Source organism: Lycium barbarum, chromosome 6, assembly GCF_019175385.1.
Source record: "Lycium barbarum isolate Lr01 chromosome 6, ASM1917538v2, whole genome shotgun sequence".
Classification (NCBI taxonomy): domain Eukaryota; kingdom Viridiplantae; phylum Streptophyta; class Magnoliopsida; order Solanales; family Solanaceae; genus Lycium; species Lycium barbarum.
The window spans coordinates 81,402,136-81,418,607 of record NC_083342.1 but is presented as its reverse complement, the minus strand read 5'-3'; the positions used below and the strand labels follow the sequence as shown (position 1 = coordinate 81,418,607).

At 40.2% G+C, this 16,472-nt stretch overlaps 1 protein-coding gene across 3 annotated transcripts in view; it reads left to right on the top strand.

Annotated features, from left to right (window-relative positions):
• The window catches only part of LOC132644358 (sister chromatid cohesion protein SCC4), a 58,388-nt gene that overhangs the window by 30,061 nt on the left and 11,855 nt on the right, over positions 1 to 16,472 (top strand). For 2 of the 3 annotated variants that reach the window (XM_060360952.1, XM_060360951.1), the window contains exons 7-10: positions 4,675 to 4,808; positions 6,769 to 6,915; positions 8,097 to 8,186; positions 8,267 to 8,391. In XM_060360952.1, coding sequence (XP_060216935.1) covers positions 4,675 to 4,808; positions 6,769 to 6,915; positions 8,097 to 8,186; positions 8,267 to 8,391 — 496 coding nt within the window. The remainder of the gene's footprint in view (positions 1 to 4,674; positions 4,809 to 6,768; positions 6,916 to 8,096; positions 8,187 to 8,266; positions 8,392 to 16,472) is intronic. The other variant, XM_060360953.1, reaches the window with a different exon arrangement.

Below are 16,472 nucleotides of genomic sequence, written 5' to 3'. Positions count from 1 at the left end.
TCTTTTGCTCCTTCACCCTTGACTGCATTCCCGGAAATGCCATTCCCATCCGCTAAACCTGCTCCTTCTGAGAATGGTTTTACCCCGCTCCTCAATTTTATGCTGTTTTCGATCCTGCTTCAGATTCTCTTTCAGTTGTGGAAACAAGCCCCTATTCCTATCGGTTGAGTAGCCCAAGCTCCAACAAGCGTATTGTCCCCTCTCCTGTGAAAGAAAGAGGTTGATGCACCCAGCTACCCGAAATAGAGCTTTCTTTGTCCGACCTCTCCTTACTGACTTTCCTAGTTTAGATAGCGTATTGAGAATCATGTCAAAATACACCAAGACTTGGGCCCAGGTTCTCTTTCTTCAAGAAAGGGTAGCTTTAAACAACCCGGTTCCAAACACACCAAACAAGCAAGCGACTCTCCTTCCTTAGCGTACCCGTCCATTAAGGCATTTTTCCTTCTTGCGTATGTGTTATAGCTCATAGCTCTAAGCCCCAATTCCTTGGTGAAAATAGCTGTCGCCTTTAAATCATCGAAAAAAGAAAAGAAGGAACTGCTCGAAAGGGACCACACAACAATGGCTCATAACTGGAAAACAGAACAAAAATGTCTCCTAGCTGCAAAAGAATGGCTCCCAATTGAAAATTTCTCTCGATCACTCTCTAACAGAAAGCCATTTTTCCTTTCGCAAAAAGTCAACTTGGACTTCTCTTCTTTCCTAAGCGGAGATTTGGACTACATCAACCTAAGCAACCCGCCGACAGGGGCAGCCTTTCACTGTTGGAAACTTTGATTTAGATTGGTAGGATTCTGTCTAATCTTTCCTAATTTGGAAATTGCACTCAATCAACATAGTTTCCACTCATTCCTTCTCGACCGCCTCTTTTCTAGTCACTTTTTAGCAAATCTTTCCTGTGATTTTCTATTCTCTTATGAGAAATGGTTTGCTTGACGAATGAATAAAGAGGTATCACAGGCACTGCCACAGAATCCCTTTAGAGCACAATATAGTGCTGAAACAAGTGAAAAAAGCTCTGGGAGCTTGCTTCAGTCCATAAAGAGCTTTGTGAAGTCGGTAGACATATCCTGGATGAGCGGTATCCAGAAAACCAGGAGGTTGAGACATATAGACCTCCTCCTCAAGAGTTCCGTGTAAAAAGCATTACAGACCTCCAGTTGCTTAAGAACCCAATTATATGTGCAAGCGAGAGAAAGAATAATACTAATACCTTTTTCTTTGACAACAAGACGTGAAGGTCTCAGAAAAGTAAATACCTGCCTGCTGATGGAAGCCTTTCTCCATAAATATGCCACTGGAGGGGTCCTTCCCTGCAATGTATGTTGGAGGGTCAGCTTCTACTTACTTCCTTCTAGAAGCGAAGGTTGGCAAAGAAGAGCCATTCATGTTCTATTCTATGCCATGCCGCAAATTCAGTATACCAATGTTAGCGAATCAGATTCTTCAAAAGAAGAGTCTGCAGGGGCAGCAAATCTAGTTTCCAAATAAGTCAGAATCTTAGCGGAAGCTCTTCCTTTGCCAGCTATTCCTATGTCAGCTACTACTTTGTCAGAGGCTAAGTTCCCTCTATCTTCCGAGAAGGGAGTAGAAGAAGAAGTCCTCGTGACTCGGCTACATAAATTATCATATCATCCGAATAGATTTACATTGTCAATCAAATAGAGAAATCGAGTTTTTTGTACTTACCTTCCTACTAATAATAGATATGGTCGGTGATGCGATCCCCTTTCCTACCTAATTTAAGACTAATCTTAGTTTGCAAGAAGTTTTCTTATGAAAGAAAGTGGAGGTTTGTTTTTACTCAGTGAATGTTGCCGAATCTCTCGCTCTATAGGAGTAATAAGCGAAAGGCTATTCTTTAGGCTACTCCGCGGAAGAGTCAACGCGAAAGAATTGTAGTATTCAACTTTCTATTGTCAATGTTCAAGTTCTTTGTGTTAGCTTATCTTATTCTTCTTGAATTGTCTCGAATTACCTACGGAGTTTGAGGGGTTCACTAGATTTTAGATTCCTTCTCCATTTCTGAGAGCTGGGAAAGGTAAATATTACTATATTATTTCTTCCTTCTCTTCTTCTTCCTCCCTGACTTCATACTCGCTCTTACCCAACAAAAAGGGCAGAGTTCCATTTGGTGGGTGGGTCTAGGGCGAACGAAAGAGATGTGTAGTAGAGGGCAGGTGAGGCATTGTGTCGTCGAACAGAAAGAAATTGGCTCTTCCATTTCTTAGTAGGAGTGCTCCTATGTTAGTAGGACATTTCGTGCAAGAACTAGGTTTGAGTTAGTGCACTAACTAGGTTGTTTTTTCTCGCCTAATGGCTCTATCTCTGAGGTAGCCCGGACTAGTAGCAACCGATTGACGTAAATAAGATATTGTTTCATAGAATTGGTTGTTCTTTCTCTCTCCTTTCTTCTAGAGGAATTGAGTCGTTCATTTTGGTCTAACTTCGTTACTGTACCCCGGTCTCACTCCGACAGCATACTATCCTAGACCTTTGTCTATCCCAACATTGATGGAAATTCATAGTTAGGTTAGCCAGCCCGGTAACCCAGACAAGTGGGAGGCTCCGCACTTTCCCTATCATACAATTCTGCCAGACTATTCTATTTCATTCATTCTCCATTCCGTCTACTCGGGGAACCCACAATCTGACGATTCTTTCACATATGATCTTTTTCGTGAATTCGACATCAGTGATCTACGATCATCCTTTCTTCTTTCCATTCCAAAAAGGAATAGTTGGCTGATAGGTGCCCAGCCCAAGCCGGGACATCATTCCTTTCTCCTCCTCTAGCTGCTGGTAAGGGGCAATCGACCGATCCCTGGAACCACATTTGTTGATACGTATATGGATAGATAGATAGCGATTCTTCCACTCGATGACGAGGGACGGAAAGAGAATCCACTTTCATCGGAATATCCGATTCAAAGGCAAGAGACGAAGAGACAATAAGCTCATTTCCAGACCATGGGTCACAGAAAGGATCGGATGGAAGGAGAAAGGTTAGGCACTTCCTAAAGTCATTTCAATAAGAGGTTGCTTCTTGCATCTTAGCTAATTCAACTATTTCATTGATCCAAGGATGAATTTCCCTTAGCCTTTAGGCTTCAAGCTAGAAAGCCGAAAGCCTTTTAGTCAACAAGTACGGATTTTTAGACTGGCATCTTAGAATAAGAAAGGATTGTTCCTGATCCGGAATTTGCAACACAGCATAAGTAGAAGCATGCTATGCTAGCATAGAATAGTTGTACCGAGTGAAAACTGCTTTTCTTAGGATGAACAATATAAAGATCTTCTTCGTCGATAACAAGCCTTTCCTTTCTTCATAAAGGAAGAGAACCGAAAAGCTTTGATGCGGAAAGTCAGTCTATAAAGACAGACTAATTCTCTCTCTTCTGCCTATCGCTTTATCTAAGCTCCAGTTAACCCAATGCAAGATAGAGGGATCTATAATCAGATTGACTCCTCTTTCCAAAAGTGGAATGCTTCTTTTGTTCCATTATCTTCCTGCCAAACCAACTAGTTCGATCCAACCCAGCAGACTTAGAGCAAGAAATGCGTACTTTCAGAATAAGCGTATCATGTTTAAATAGTTCCAACCTATTCTAAGATAAGATTCGAAGAGCAGATTAGCCGTAAGCAGATGACTAATTGTCTCTGTAAACCACTGATTCAAGGCCTAGTTGAATTACGGCTATTCTCACTAGTCTTTATTTCCCTTCTCATCCAGCTTGAGATCGGTTCTTACGTCAAGCGGGTTACAGGAACTAGACTCCTTCCCTATTTATATCATGTCTCTTTTTCCTATGCCAGTGAAATTTGAGAAGAGAATTGATGCCTTGAGGAGGAATTTCATATGGCAAAGGAGATAAGGAGAAGAGGTATTTCCGTTTAGTCAACCAGAAAACTCTCACAAACCGCAAGGAGCCCCCCGGGGGGGGGGGGGGGGGGGGCTTTCTGGCAATTAGAAACTTGAGACAGCAGAACAAGACTCTACTAATGAAACAGTTATGGAGATTTCCATTGGAGGACCAGGCGCTATGGAGGAAAGTGGTCAATCAAAATTATGGAGAAAAGGGACAGTGGTGTGCATGCAATATTGTTAGTTCATATGGAGAAAGTGTATGTATAGGTCAATAAGATGTATTTGGCAGAATTTTGTTGATAACACCAGCATCAAAGTGGGCAATGGGTCGAAGACTTTTTTTTTTTTTTCTTTTGGAATGATGATTGGATTGGGAGTGGTCCACCTAAAGAGATTTGACATTTTTGAAGTGACTTGTATAATATTTGATAAATTGATTTGACAATTATGAATTCTCCCTCTAACTCCTTGTCCTTCCCTCTTCCTTTTCCCTCTTTTTCTCTCTTCTCTCTCATTTTTCTCAATCTTCCTCTCATACTTATTTCTTTCTCTATCCCTGTTCTGCCCTCTCTCACTCCTTCCCGGCCTTATCTCCTTCCTCCCCTTTTTGTTATATTTGTTTAGTGTTATCAATATGCATCTAACAGATAGTCCACTTCACTATGCAAAATTTCAATTTTGTGGAGAAGAAAGGGATTTTATAATATGGTCAGTGATTATTTAAATTGTTGGTACATGTGCTTTCTGCAGTATGTCATGCTATAGGTATTTTCTTACATTGCTTTACAACTGTTTTCTGCATGTTCTTGAGCCAGAAGTGGATTTGCAACACTCTGCTATTTGGATTGCTAGCGTCTATTTGATGCTCCTCATGCACTTGCTTGAAAACAAAGTAGCAGTTGATCTAACACGTTCTGATTTTGTTGAAGCGCAAGAGGTTTGCTTTCTAGCTCTCTGTCTATTTTTGTTCGTTGCCATTCAATATCTTAAAAATCTATGGATTATTTATTAAAAAATGAAATCTAGTCAGCTAATAATTTTGATAGGATAAATAATCTTTTCAGCTTACTAAAGCATTCTACCAGTGAAAATCACGGGCTTCTACGGGTGGAGAAGAGTGGCTTTGCCAAGAAGGGTTTAAAATGCTACTGTGAGATTAGAATATTAGAAGTGAAAGTTCTTATATTAGATTTTCTACACAATGGATGATGTCATATGTGTTTTGTGTCTAACATCTATATAGTTGTTTTGTATTCATTAAATCATCAAATAAAAAATATATCTTCTTCTCTTTTGTTTTCTCACATGTCATCTGCAATCTTGTTAGAGGCTTAAGTAACAACAACAACAACCACAACATACCCAGTGTAATCCCACAAGTGGAGTCTAGGGAGGGTAGGATGTATGCGGACCCTGCCCCAACCTTTGTTTGGTATTAATCGGAAGGCATATTGCCACATCAGGAATTATCTAAAGGGCAGTTGGATCATAATAGGCAAAGTAAACATGTAAATATCGAACTTTTATGTCATAATAGAAATTGCATCTAAAGGGCGATGCTCTCATAATATTCTTCGTTTACTCTCTACGATCTTACTTCTTAGCCTACGGCTCTGAGCACCTTTATGTGGTGGTCTCTAGATCAACTATTTGACTTATTAAGAGCAATGGTGAATCAAGAGATGAAAAAGTGCAAAAAAAAAAAAGGCCTTCTTCCTGTAGGCCTCGGGTTGGAGATTTTTGAGCCATCATTCATGAGGTCATATGGGAGGTATGCTCTCTATCCCAAAAGCAGCAACTGATCTCATCTTCATTCACTCATTACTTTTAGTATACGCTTCACTACATGCATATACACCCCATAAGCATCAATGCATGATCCTTACAGAAAAAACATCAATGATGTACATAAGGTGAATCAACACATGTCGGTGTATACAATAGACCATAGTAATTTCACGTCCAAAGGTTACGTACACAACTTCCACATGAATAATAATTTACAAGCTAGTGAGGTATCAATTCAGGTTTTCTCATACAGATCAACAATTCAATGAACTTATTCCCGATATATTTGGTGCGTGATGGAAGAGGTGTTGATGGGTCCATTCTTCGAGCCTTTTCTTATCTACTTCTTCGTGATTGTATATAACTTTTATATAACTTTTTTCATCCCTTCTGCAACTTATATCTTCTGTAAATATGCAGTAGATTGTAGTAAAAATTTCATACAAGTGTAGTTTCATCTTATGGACCTCTAGGATTATGTTAGCGGAAACTTAAAAGAAAGAACACAAGATTTAACGTGGTTCGGATCAAAATGATCCTACGTCCACTAGAGAATAGTTGCCTTTATATTATTAACAAGGAAAGGGGAGAGATCCGAATTACACTTAAGAGAATTGCTCTCTCAACTCTACTCACTACAAAGGATTTATGAATTTTTGGGATGATGAACAAAGAAGAATTGCCTCTTCTTTATAGGCAAACAATGACTTGGGCTCCAAGTGTGCTACATGGGCATTTCAATTCTCCTCCACATCTTAGCATCCTTTGGCTCCAAGCAATGCATCCTTTGGCTCCAAGTAATCGAGCATTCTTTGGCTCCAAGTAATAGAAAATCATTCAACTAAAATTGACACATGAGTTTTTATATCACATGACAAAAACCAACTCTTTCAGATTAGATATGTAAATTATAAGGGGTTTGGCAAGTGATCTGTCCCTTACTTTTGCCAATTCCACTTTGGGTATTTTTAGCCTTCGTCAGTTTGGCAAACCATGACTTACATACAGGAACTCTTAACTAATTGTATTCACTCTTTCTCTCTGTGCTGTGATACCATGCATTAATTATATGATGGAAAGGTTAATAGAATCTTTTTATTTTAATTTAGGCATTGGTGCAGATGAGAAATTGGTGTATTCGCTTTCCAACAATTTTACAAGCTTGTGAGTGTGTTATTGAAATGCTTAGAGGACAGTATGCACATTGTGTTAGCTGCTATGATGAAGCAATTTATCATTTCCTTGAAGCTTCGAGGGTATGTATAAGTTTGGATCCTTATTAAAGATTCTTTCCCTTATTTTTCGTAAGAGTATAAGTCAGCTGTGTGCTGATTATATTTTGGGATGGAGACAGCGTAGTTTATTTTACATATAAAATACGAAAGATTTTTTCTCAATCTTCCAAAAATTTGCTGTGGGTTGGATGGGAATAACATGCTGTTATTCTGTTCAAGTTATTTGGTACAAGAAGGACATCGGTACTGACCACTGTTCAGACTTCTATTCCTTTTCCATCATGTGGAGTAAACTCAACCAACAACTGGTTTATGGAAGAGATTATCTTGAGATATTGCTCTGGATTTATGCTTCTTGATGTATATGGACTTGCTGTAGGACAGAAGTGTAATATCACAAAGTCTGACTGTTAAAAAACTCCAATGTGTAAAAGTGTGAAATACAGATATTATGAAGAATTTTACCCGTGCATCTTACTTTTTTCATATAAATGATCATAACAATTGTATTTTGATCATAGGAGGTAGCTGATAATATAGTTTGTGCTCAAAAATATCCTGACTAAAAAATATCTGAGCTACTGAGCTCAATTGTGAAAAATTGCATTTTGGGAAAACATTGGAAATTCTCTTGCTTTTAAAAGGTATATCTAAGGATGAGTTGGATTGACCTCTTATTAATATATGGATGTGCACACTAAGGAGATGAGGAGAAATTCTTGATAGTTGATGCTCTTTTTTAAGCAAGGGTTCAAATCTTGGGTGGAGGTTTCTATAGTGTGTTGTCTTTTTCGACAGTCTCAAGAAATTATCTCATCCTTCAGTCTTCAGTAGATACTATCCAGTGTTTTTGGATGTTCTTGGAGAATACACTATGTAAGTGATCAACAGTGTTGAAAAAAGGTTGCCGGCTTCACTTTCGCCGGTTTATTTCTTGTTTTTTCACTTTCTATAGGCTTGGTTAAAGATTCCATTTTCTGGTACTTCTAGTTCTGTGGATAGTTCTGCATCTGCTTGATGCTTCTTTAAGAAAAGAGATCTGTGCATATTTCTCCCAACTTGTCGTCTATAGGTTGGCTGCAAACTTCCGTTCCTGCCCATCTATGCTACTAAATCCGTTGGTTAATGGTAGTAAGTCTGAGAAAGAGGTTTTCTTGCTCTTTCTGTTTTCCCTTTTTATTAGTATATTCTTTTCTATGCAGCTAAGTGAGAACAAATCAATGCAAGCCATGTGCTGTGTGTATGCAGCAATATCTTACATCTGCATGGGAGATGCTGAATCCTCAGCAAAGGTTGGCGCAGTTCCTTCAATTATGGAGATACTTTTTTTTTTTCGGGAATGTTTCTGCTGAGCACTTTTGTTCTGCAATAGGCCCTTGATCTGATTGGACCAGTATTAGGAGTGATGGATTCTTTCACAGGAGTGCGAGAGAAAACGAGTGTCCTTCTTGCCCATGGGTTTCTACTGATGAGGCAGCAAAATCTACAAGAAGCAAGGTAGATCTCTAAAACAAAAATGTTCATTTGGGTGATTCATGTTCTTTGATTTAGATTTTTCAGTCTAGGCTATTTCATTTATGAAACAAAGTCGTGTTCTAATTCTCTGCAATAGTATGCTCAACTATCGTACAAAAGCTCAGTAGGTCTAATAACTTTATTAACAATGTCTCACATATACAAGTGGTATGCCAAAAAGTAGATAATGTACAACGTAAAATGATTTTCGACAAACAATGCTTGATCTTCAACAAACTGAATTTTGGTGGTGCATTTAGAAGAAACTAGGAAAGAGTTTATTCTTCAAATATACGTACTCCTTTTTCCCTTAAAAAGTTCTCATAGTTCCACTTGATCTTCTATAAACTGTATTACCGTGGTGCATTAAAAAGAAACTAGCAATGAGAGTTTATTCTTTAAATATACGTAGCTCTATCCATTCAAAAGCCCTTATTTCCACTTGCTGTTTTTACTCAATGAAATTACCTTAACTGGAAAAAAAAAAGGACGTAAAGATGCTCGATCGAATACACTGAATAAATACACCCACCTTTTTTGTCATCTTGCTAGCCTCCTCCTAGCAATCTCAAACACTGGCTCTATGCTGCTTGGTCCTTACTGGAAGTGCCCAATGGTAAACCGAAATAAGTAGTTAGAAAAGTTCCATCTCTTCCATCGAGCACTTGTGCTAAATTCTCAATATTGTCATTTCACTGTGTCGAAAAATCTCCCGCTTCGTGAGGTTATCTTGAGGTATGTCGTTACTTGGAACCATATAAGAACTTGTCTCAGATAATCTAGCCGGTTAATGTTTGTGGCACGGAACACTAAATTCTTGTCTGCGAACAAGACGTATGACATAGTCACTACTAGAATCCTTGTGAATATATGTAAATAGTAGGTAGCTTAATTTACTCTATTGTAATTAGTTTTGATTTCCTTTCCTTTTTTTGATGAAGTAAATAAATTGCATTAGAAAGGCATCAAGAAGATGCAGAGTTACAAAACATCTAACAGTTAGCTTCAGGACATAACTACAGTTAGCTTCAAGAATCCTTGGGGGCACATTTTGACTGTTTCTACAGGTTTTTGATTTCCTTTCCTTTTTAGGACATGTAGACATAACTATTTAAACCCCAATAGCTTGAGGGAATAATCAAGCTCGATACATATGACTTATATGCACCAGCTTGAGGGGGAGTGTTAGGGCTCGTTTGGTTAGGGAACAAGTTATCCTGGGATAACTAATCCCGGGATTAGTTATCCCAAGATTAGTTATCCCAGGATTGTTATTCCACCCTCTATGTGGGATAAAATAACACTCTAAACCGGGATAACTAATCTCGGGATTAGTTATACCGTGGTTTTTTCTCAACCAAACGTGGGATAAGATGGTTCTAAATTTTTATCCCAGGATCATTTTTGCTTATCCATCAAACCAAACGACCCCTTAGAATTTAATGTGTATATGGTCCTACATGGAAAAGGATTATTATGTACTATGAAGAATCTAACTATAAATAGGGCATACATCTCTTAACAATATTTTCCGTGTTTTTACTTCTCGGAAGTGGTCCTGTCTATTCCGAGCCTACCCACCAAATTTCAGATTTTCAGTCATCTGAGCTAGGGTTCTGGCGAGGCAGAACTTGTTTTCCGGCGTGACAGATTTGTCGGACGATTTTTTCCAGTTTTTTCTTTTTAATTGATTTGAAGATAATCTTCTAAAGTTTTAGGAAATTCTATTTTCTGATTTGGAGTCCTATCAAAACTATGCGGAAAAAGGCAATGGAGAATAATTCTCTTCCACAAATTAGTGGTGTCAAACTAGATGGAGCTGGTACGTATCTTGCTTAGTCAAGCTCTTGCTTGCTCTATATTAAATCTAGAAAATTGCTATCGCAGCTGATAATGGTCTATAGGACCCCAAGAATTCACTTGTCTTAGGATGGCCTATGAAAAATACTATGCACCCTCGATTCTCTAAGAAATACTCCCTCCGCCCCATTTTATATGAAGGTGTTTGATTGGGCACAGAGTTTAATAAACATGGGAAGACTTTTAGAACTTGTGGTCTAAAACAAGCCTTGGATGTTTGTGTGGTTGTAAATCATTTCATTAAGGGTAAAAGGGTAAAGGTATCATTCTTTTTGGGGCCAACTAAAAAGGAAAGAGTATCATATAAAATAATGGGACGGAGGGAGTAATTTTTATCAAGAAGGATAATGGGCCTGCCCCTCTACTCTTCTCCACTTAAATACCAGACTTTTGTCTAGAGCAGGGTTCGAACTTGTGATGTGCGCCTAACCACACATCACACGTTGCGCTCTTACCACTTGACCAAAGCCCCGGGGGCCTCTAAGCAATATTATTAATTGACACTATTGAAAAAATTTGAAACTCAACTAAGCTCACTTACTCGCAAATAGGCCTGGGCGTCGAGCCGAGCCCGAGTCGAGCCCAACCGAGCGGAGCTCAACCGAGGTTTTTACTATACCGAGCCAAGGCTAGCTCGATTGAGCCCGAGTCGACTCTTTAATGTTTAGTTTTACATAGTGCCACGCCATTAGGAAAATTAAATCTATAATAAATTTATTGATTTAAAAAATATAAGCTTACTAGTTTAAATTGGTAATTGCAGTTCAGTGTGATTGAATTATTTACATTATTAGTCTCAATTAGAACTCGAATTCAAATAACATTAAATTAATATGAAATAATAAGAAAAATAAATTCAAAAAAATTGTACAATATTAATTTTCTTTAATGTTAAATGTAAAATATTAATTACCCCCGCCTACGACAGCAGGAGATTTGCCTTCTGGATCGAGCTCGTCGCAAATGGCTTGCCTAGTGCGGGTTATCTCTCCTGTGTGGTATGTGGGCTATTACACAGGAGTGAGGTTTACCCCAAAGGGTAGCGGCTGCAGGTTCCCTTGTCATGAAAAAAAAAATATTAATTATAATTAGTACCACCCATAAAGTAGTCTTAAGTAACGATGTGTATAAAAAGTTTAATTAGATCAAATTAATTAAAAAAGTATACAACAACATACCCAGTGTAATCCCACAAGTGGGGTCTGGGGAGAGTAGAGTGTACGCAGACCTTACCCCTACCTTAGGAGGTAGGGAAGCTGTTTTCGAAAGACCCTCGGCTCAAGAGAAAGAAGGGCAAAAAGTCAGCCAGGAATTGATGAAAGTAAAGGAACCATGGCAAAATACTATAAATAAGCAGTATGAAAATAAGTAGTAGTAAATGCAAAAAACTAATGCGATAATCAAAGCACAAGAGACATCAGAAAGTAATAGGAAATCAAAGGGCAAGGAACTACAAAGATAATACTATGCCTATTAGTACGGAATGGATACACGGGACTACGCTCCACTATCTACTAACCTTCTACCCTAATCCGCGTCCTCCACAACCCCCTATTTAAGGTCATGTCCTCGGTAAGCTACAACTGCGCCATGTCTTGTCTAATCATTTCTCCCCAATACTTGTTCGGCCTACTTCTACCTCTCCTAGAATCATCCATAGCCAACCTCTCACACCTTTGCTCTGGGGCCTCCGTGCATCTCCTCTGTACATCCCTGAACCATTTCAGCGTCGCTTCCCGCATCTTGTCCTTCACGGAGGCCTCTCCTACCTTGTCCTGGATAACTTCATTTCTAATCCTATCCTTCCTAGTATGCACACACATCCATCGCAACATTCTCATTTCCGCAACCTTCAACTTTTGGACGTGAGATTTCTTGACTGGCCAGCACTCCGCCCCATACAACAAAGTAGGTCTAACTACCACTGTAGAACTTGCCTTTGAGCTTTGGTGGCATTTTCTTATCACACAAGACTTTGGAGGCGAGCTTCAATTTCATCCACCCTCCCTTAATACGGTGTGTGACATCATAACCAATCTCCTCATTTTCTTGGATAATGGACCCAACATACTTAAAACTTCCTCTCTTTTTGATGGCCTATGTCTCAAGCCTCACCTCCACGCCCTCTTAATGTGCTTACCACTGAACTTGCACTCCAAGCATTCCGTCTTGGTTCTACTCAACTTGAACCTTTGGACTCTAGGGTCTGTCTCCAAACCTCCAGCTTAGCATTAACTCCTTCGCGGGTCTCTTCAAGCAAAACTATGTCGTCTGCAAATAACATACACCATGGCACCTCACCTTGAATTTTCCACATCAGTTCATCCATCACTAAAGCAAATAAAAACGGGCTAAGAGCTGATCCCTGGTGCAACCCCATCACAACTGGAAAGTGCTCCAAGTCTCCTCCCGCTGTCCTTACCGGGGTTTTGGCTCCATCGTACATGTCCTTGATCGCCTAAGTATATGCCACCGGTACACGTTTAGCCTCCAAGCATCTCCATAAAACTTCTCATGGGACTTTGTCATATGCCTTTTCTAGGTTGATGAACACCCCGTGCAGGTCTTTCTTCCTATTCCTATACTGCTCCACTAGTCTCCTAACAAGATGGATGGCTTCTGTAGTTGAGCGTCCCGACAAGAATTCGAACTGGTTTTCAGAAATAGACACACCCTTCCTTACCTGCAACTCCACCACCCTCTCCCACACTTTCATAGTGTGGCTTAGCAGCTTGATACCCCTATAGTTGTTGCAACTCTGAATGTCACCTTTGTTCTTATACAGCGGAATCAATATACTCCCCCTCCATTCTTCGGGCATTTTTGCCGTCTTAAACAACATTAAACGACCTCATCAGCCAATCCAGACCTGTCGTACCCGCGCTCTTCCAGAAATCCACCGAAATCTCGTCTGGCCCGGTCGCTCTTCCCTTACGCATCTTACGAATAGCACCTTGAACCTCCTCGACCTTTATACACCTACTATTCCCAAAATCGCGACGTCTTTCAAAGGGTTCCAGATCCCCCAACACAATGTCTCTGTTCCCCTCTTCGTTCAAGAGCTTATGGAAGTATTTCTGCCATCCCCATCATGCAAACTGCCAAAGCCGAACCTTCTTCTTCTGGTGAGTTAGCTACATTTCCTAATGAGTTAGATTTGCCTGTTGCTCACAGGAAAGGAGTCGGATCTTGCACCAAACACTCCTTATCTAACTTTGTCTCTTATAATTCTTTGTCTCCCTCCTATAAAGCCTTTTCCTTGTCTATTTCTTCTGTGTCTATTCCCAGAATTGGAAGGAAGCTTTTGCAGATTCAAATGGAAGCAAGCTATGATTGAAGGAATGAAGGCCTTGTCAAAGAATAAGACTTGGGAACTTGTCATATCACCACCAGACAAAAGGATGATTGGTTGCAAATGGGTCTTCACTGTAAAACATAAAGCTGATGGTTCGATTGAGAGATTCAAAGCGAGATTAGTGGCTAAGGGATTCACTCAGACTTATGGAGTGGATTATCAAGAGACGTTTGCCCCTGTTGCAAAAATGAACACTATTAGAATTCTTTTGTCTTGTGTAGCTAATCTTGATTGGGACTTACAACAGTTTGATGTGAAGAATGCATTTCTTCATGGAGACTTAGAAGAAGAGGTGTTCATGGAGATTCCTCCTGGTTTTGGTACTGAACAAAGTCGAGGAAAAGTGTGTAGACTGAAGAAATCCTTGTATGGACTGAAGCAGTCTCCTAGAGCTTGGTTTGACAGATTTTGCAAAGCAATGATCTCTTTCGGTTACCAACAAAGCAATGCTGATCACACCCTCTTCATAAGACATCAAAAGGGTAAACTCACTCTTCTCATAGTTTATGTTGATGACATAGTAATGACAGGAGATGACAAGGAGGAGATGACCCGATTGAAGAAGTTGTTCGCCCAAGAATTCGAGATCAAGGATCTTGGAAAATTGCAATATTTCTTGGAAATTGAGGTTGCTAGATCAGATAGAGGAATCCTTATTTCTCAAAGAAAGCATATCCTGGACCTCTTGAAAGAAACTGGTATGACAGGTTGGAAGCCAGCAGAATCACCCATCGAAAGCAGCCACAAACTACAAAGCGGAGTTGGAGAGTCAGTTGATAAGGAGAGATATCAGAGGCTGGTTGGAAGACTCATTTATCTCTCACACTAGACCAGACATAGCCTATTCAGTCAGCTTGGTGAGTCAGTTCATGCATGATCCCCGAGATCCTCATATGCAAGCCGTCTTTCGCATTTTGCGTTATCTGAAGTCTACTCTCGGGAAAGGTTTACTTTTCTCCAGACATGGTCACCTCAAAATAGAAGCCTTTACGGACGCAGATTGGGCTGGATCTCTAGATGATAGAAGGTCTACATCAGGTTACTGTACACTTGTAGGAGGAAACCTGATCACTTGGAGAAGCAAGATGCAAAGTGTAGTTGCTAGACCAAGCGCAGAGGCAGAATATAGAGCTATGGCCCAGGGTGTTTGTGAACTTTTGTGGTTACAAAAGCTATTAGAGGAATTGAGATTGTCCGAAAGAAGAAACTTTCCTTGTATTGTGACAATAAGGCTGCAATCAGTATAGCTCATAATCCAGATCAGCATGACCGAACAAAGCATGTGGAAATTGATCGACACTTCATCAAAGAAAAGGTTACGAGTTGTGTCTTGAGTTTGTTCCATGTCATTAGAAAAGCAGCTAGTTGATGTGTTTACCAAAGGCCTCAACAAATGAACTTTCCATACACTAGTTTGCAAATTAGGCGTGTGTGACATCTTTGCACCAACTTGAGGGGGAGTGTTGATTGATATGGATTTCCTAGCATAATTATAGGAGTAATATGATATAATCTGACATTGTATTGATTGTAAATGATTATGTAATATTTTCTTTCCTTATTTAGTCGTAGGACTTATTGTATAAGTAACCATTGTCATGGGATGTAAATGATCAAGTAATACGATGAAGACTTTCTCTTCTTCTTGAAATCTTCAATAACTTTTTATCCCCGCCTTTTGTCCTCTAATTTGACATACTAGCGTTCAAAAGTTGACGTTTTTGCTGCCGTAACCGCTAACTTTTCCTCCTTCCTCGCGATCTTATACCTTTCCCTATTCGTCCTCTTTCCCTCCTCATCTTTACTTTCCACGCATACGCCACCTTCCCTTGGACTTCACCATTCCACCACCAATTCGCTCGGTGTCTACCAAATCTACCTCTGGAGATCCCCAGCACCTCTCTAGCTGCTTCTTTAATGCAACTCGCAGTCCTATTCCACATACTATTCGCATCCCCGCTACTCCCCCAAGCCCTCATAGCCACTAACTTCTTCCCCATCTTGTGGCACTGGCCATAGTTAAGTTACCCCATTTGATCCTTGGTCGATCTGCAACCCTCTTCTTCTTCCTCCTAGTTTCCAAATCCAACACCAACAACTTATGCTGGGTCGTAAAACTCTCACTCGAGATAACCTCACAGTCCTTACAAACACCTTTATCATCCTTCCTAAGGAGCAAATAGTCTATCTGGGTCCTCGCTACCGCACTACGGAAAGTTACCAAGTACTCCTCCTTCAGGAAACTAGAATTCGCTATGACCAACCCAAAAGCGCTCGCGGAATCCAACAGCGAGACTCCTGCTTTGTTCCTGTTCCCGAAACCAAAACCACCATGCACATTGTCATACCTCCCCAAAGTTGAGCCAATGTGACCATCAAAATCTCCTTCTATGAATAGCTTCTCGGTATTCGGAATACCTCTCACCACCTCATCTAAGTCCTCCCAAAATCGCACCTTGTCCTCCACACCCAAGCCCGCGTGTGGTGCGTAAGCACTAATAATGTTCAAAGTGAACCCCTCAACGACTAACTTAATCGCCATCATCCTGTCATTAACTCGTCTCACCTCTACCACTTGCTCCCTTAGCTCCTCTGCTAAAATGCCTACTCCATTCCTTTACCTCGATCCTTCCGAGAACCACAATTTATACCCGTGCCTTAGCTCCTCCCCATTTGGTTTCCTGTAGACAGGCAATACTAATCCTCCTCTTCCTGAGAATCTTCACTAGCTCTATGGACTTCCGCGATCAAGTCCCAATGTTCCAAGATTCTATTGTCAGCCTAGAAGCTCCCTTGACCCCCTTACCACCCCTGACCCTAGCCCTCGTCCCCGACCGAGAACATGACC